This window comes from Echinops telfairi, unplaced genomic scaffold, assembly GCF_000313985.2.
Source record: "Echinops telfairi isolate 266 unplaced genomic scaffold, ASM31398v2 ScPeMD7_58;HRSCAF=197, whole genome shotgun sequence".
NCBI lineage: Eukaryota > Metazoa > Chordata > Mammalia > Afrosoricida > Tenrecidae > Echinops > Echinops telfairi.
The window spans coordinates 242,668-244,581 of NW_022103956.1; the positions used below are offsets into that span (position 1 = coordinate 242,668).

A 1,914-nucleotide genomic window follows, 5' to 3' on the forward strand; every position below is an offset into this window, starting at 1 on the left:
TGAGCAACGCCGCCTACGGAAAGTTCCGGAAGCTCTTCCCACAGTGACAGGCCCGGGCGGACGGTCAGCGCGGCCCGCCGGCCTTGACCGCGCACGCCTGGTCTCCCCCGCCATGCCCTCCACCGCCCGGGCAGGAAGCAGGGCCGGCTCCGCGCTGCTTCCAAGGGTGGCCCGGCTCCAGGCCAGGTGGACGCCGCCCAGGCATCCGCCCACCAAGGCTGGGGGACAGCGCCCACCGTCCTGCGGAGTAAAGCGCGAGAAGGCCCGGGCTGTGCGTCCCTGTTCGTTCCCAACACCCTGCGCGCTCGCCCTCGGCTGGCCCCGTGGGGACCCATGGCCACCCAGTCCCCGCGAAGTCAGCGGTTCAAACCCACCGTCTGCCCCAGGGAGAAAGACGGACACCCGTCTGTCCACCCTCGTGACATCGCACAGACTCGCCCTCACGGTGTACCCTTGGGTGGGAACGGGCAGCGTGTAGGCTGGCCGGGGCTGCGCGTCAGTGACCAGGCACGCGTCCCCCATCCCTGCAGGACGTGATTGTGCACGTGCGGGACGTCAGCCACCCTGAGACAGAGCTGCAGAAAGCCAGTGTCCTGTCGGCGTTGCACGGCCTGCGCCTGCCCGCCCCCCTGCTGGGCAGCCTCGTGGAGGTGCACAACAAGGTGGACCTGGTGCCCGGGTGAGTGCCACGGTGACCCCAGTACCGCAGCAGATGTTGCCGTGGGGGCGTGACCCGCCTGACCCTGGGCCCCTTGTCTTCTCTCTCAGTGAGGAAGCCGAGGGCTGGTCAGGGGCAGATACAGCCCCGTGGGGACGAGCTCCCTGCGCCCGCGGGTGCCCACCGCATGTCCTGTGTGCCCGCTGGGGTCCATCACCACTGTCCCCTCCAGCCTCCCAGCGGCCTTTCTCAGGCTTTCCCGTGTGGGCTCCCCTGCCTGTCGGCGCGGCGGCCAGTAGGACCCTGCTGCCCGGTCTGGCTGGTGGGCCAGAACCAGGGTCTGGGTGGTGCGGGCCCGCGCTTACCCGCTGCCCCTCCCGCAGGTACCGGCCGGCGGAGCCTGGGGCCCTGGCTGTGTCTGCGCTGCTTGGGCAGGGCCTGCAGGACCTGCGGCGCGCGCTGGAGGCTGCTGTCCTGAAGGCCACCGGGAGGCGGCTCCTCACTCTCCGGATTCCGCTCCACGGGGCGCAGCTGAGGTCCGGCCGGGGCGGAGCGCAGTGGGCGTCAGGGCCGGGGTTGGCTGGGGCGCAGCTGAGTTGAAGGGGGGCTGCACTTGCAGGTGTAGTCGAGGTGGTTCTGGGGGCCCTGGCACGGCTAGATCTCATTAGGAGGCACAGCAGTGCACTCGGCGGGTGCTGCAGCGATGGAGGGCGGGTGCGTGGGTGCCGGCACCTTCCTGAAGCATGAGCGCCGTCCCCTGCAGGACACAGGAGGGCAGAGGCGCCTGGTCTCCCGGGAGGGGCTGCCGGCCCGGCCCTCCTCTGGCTGTGTTGGGACGCCCAAGCCTCTGTCTTGACGTGCACCCTGGGAAAGGGCCTTGGTTGCAGCGACCTGCTCAGGGGCGCCTGCGCACCCACCCTGGGAGTGGCCCTTCACCCCTTCGACAAGCAGGCCTCACCGGGTCTCGGCAGCTGCCCGTTTCCTTGATGCTGCATCAGCCGGGCTCCACGCAGCTCCCTCTGAGCAGATCAGCCTGGGCTCACCCCGTGTTACCGCTGACCAGAGCTGAGGAAAAGCCCCTAGAACCATGCCACCACCCACCCGCTGGCCCTGACCACCCTCCAGTCCAGCTCACGGGGGGCAGCCAACAGCGGGCTTCCTCTGAACTCACCCGCCAGCCAGCCAGCTAGCCACCCACCGACCCCTCCCCGCCAGCTCACCCAGGGCCAGTCACCTGCAAGCAAGCGACTACACCT

The 1,914-nt window shown here is 70.0% G+C and overlaps 1 protein-coding gene across 1 annotated transcript in view; it reads left to right on the top strand.

The window, feature by feature from the left end:
• The window catches only part of GTPBP6 (GTP binding protein 6 (putative)), a gene marked incomplete at its 5' end in the record, with an annotated part of 8,204 nt that extends 6,946 nt beyond the window's left edge, over nt 1-1,258 (top strand). The window contains 2 exons of the mRNA XM_045290829.1: nt 508-679; nt 1,042-1,258. Coding sequence (XP_045146764.1) covers nt 508-679; nt 1,042-1,258 — 389 coding nt within the window. The remainder of the gene's footprint in view (nt 1-507; nt 680-1,041) is intronic.
• Between the last annotated feature and the right edge of the window lie 656 nt (nt 1,259-1,914).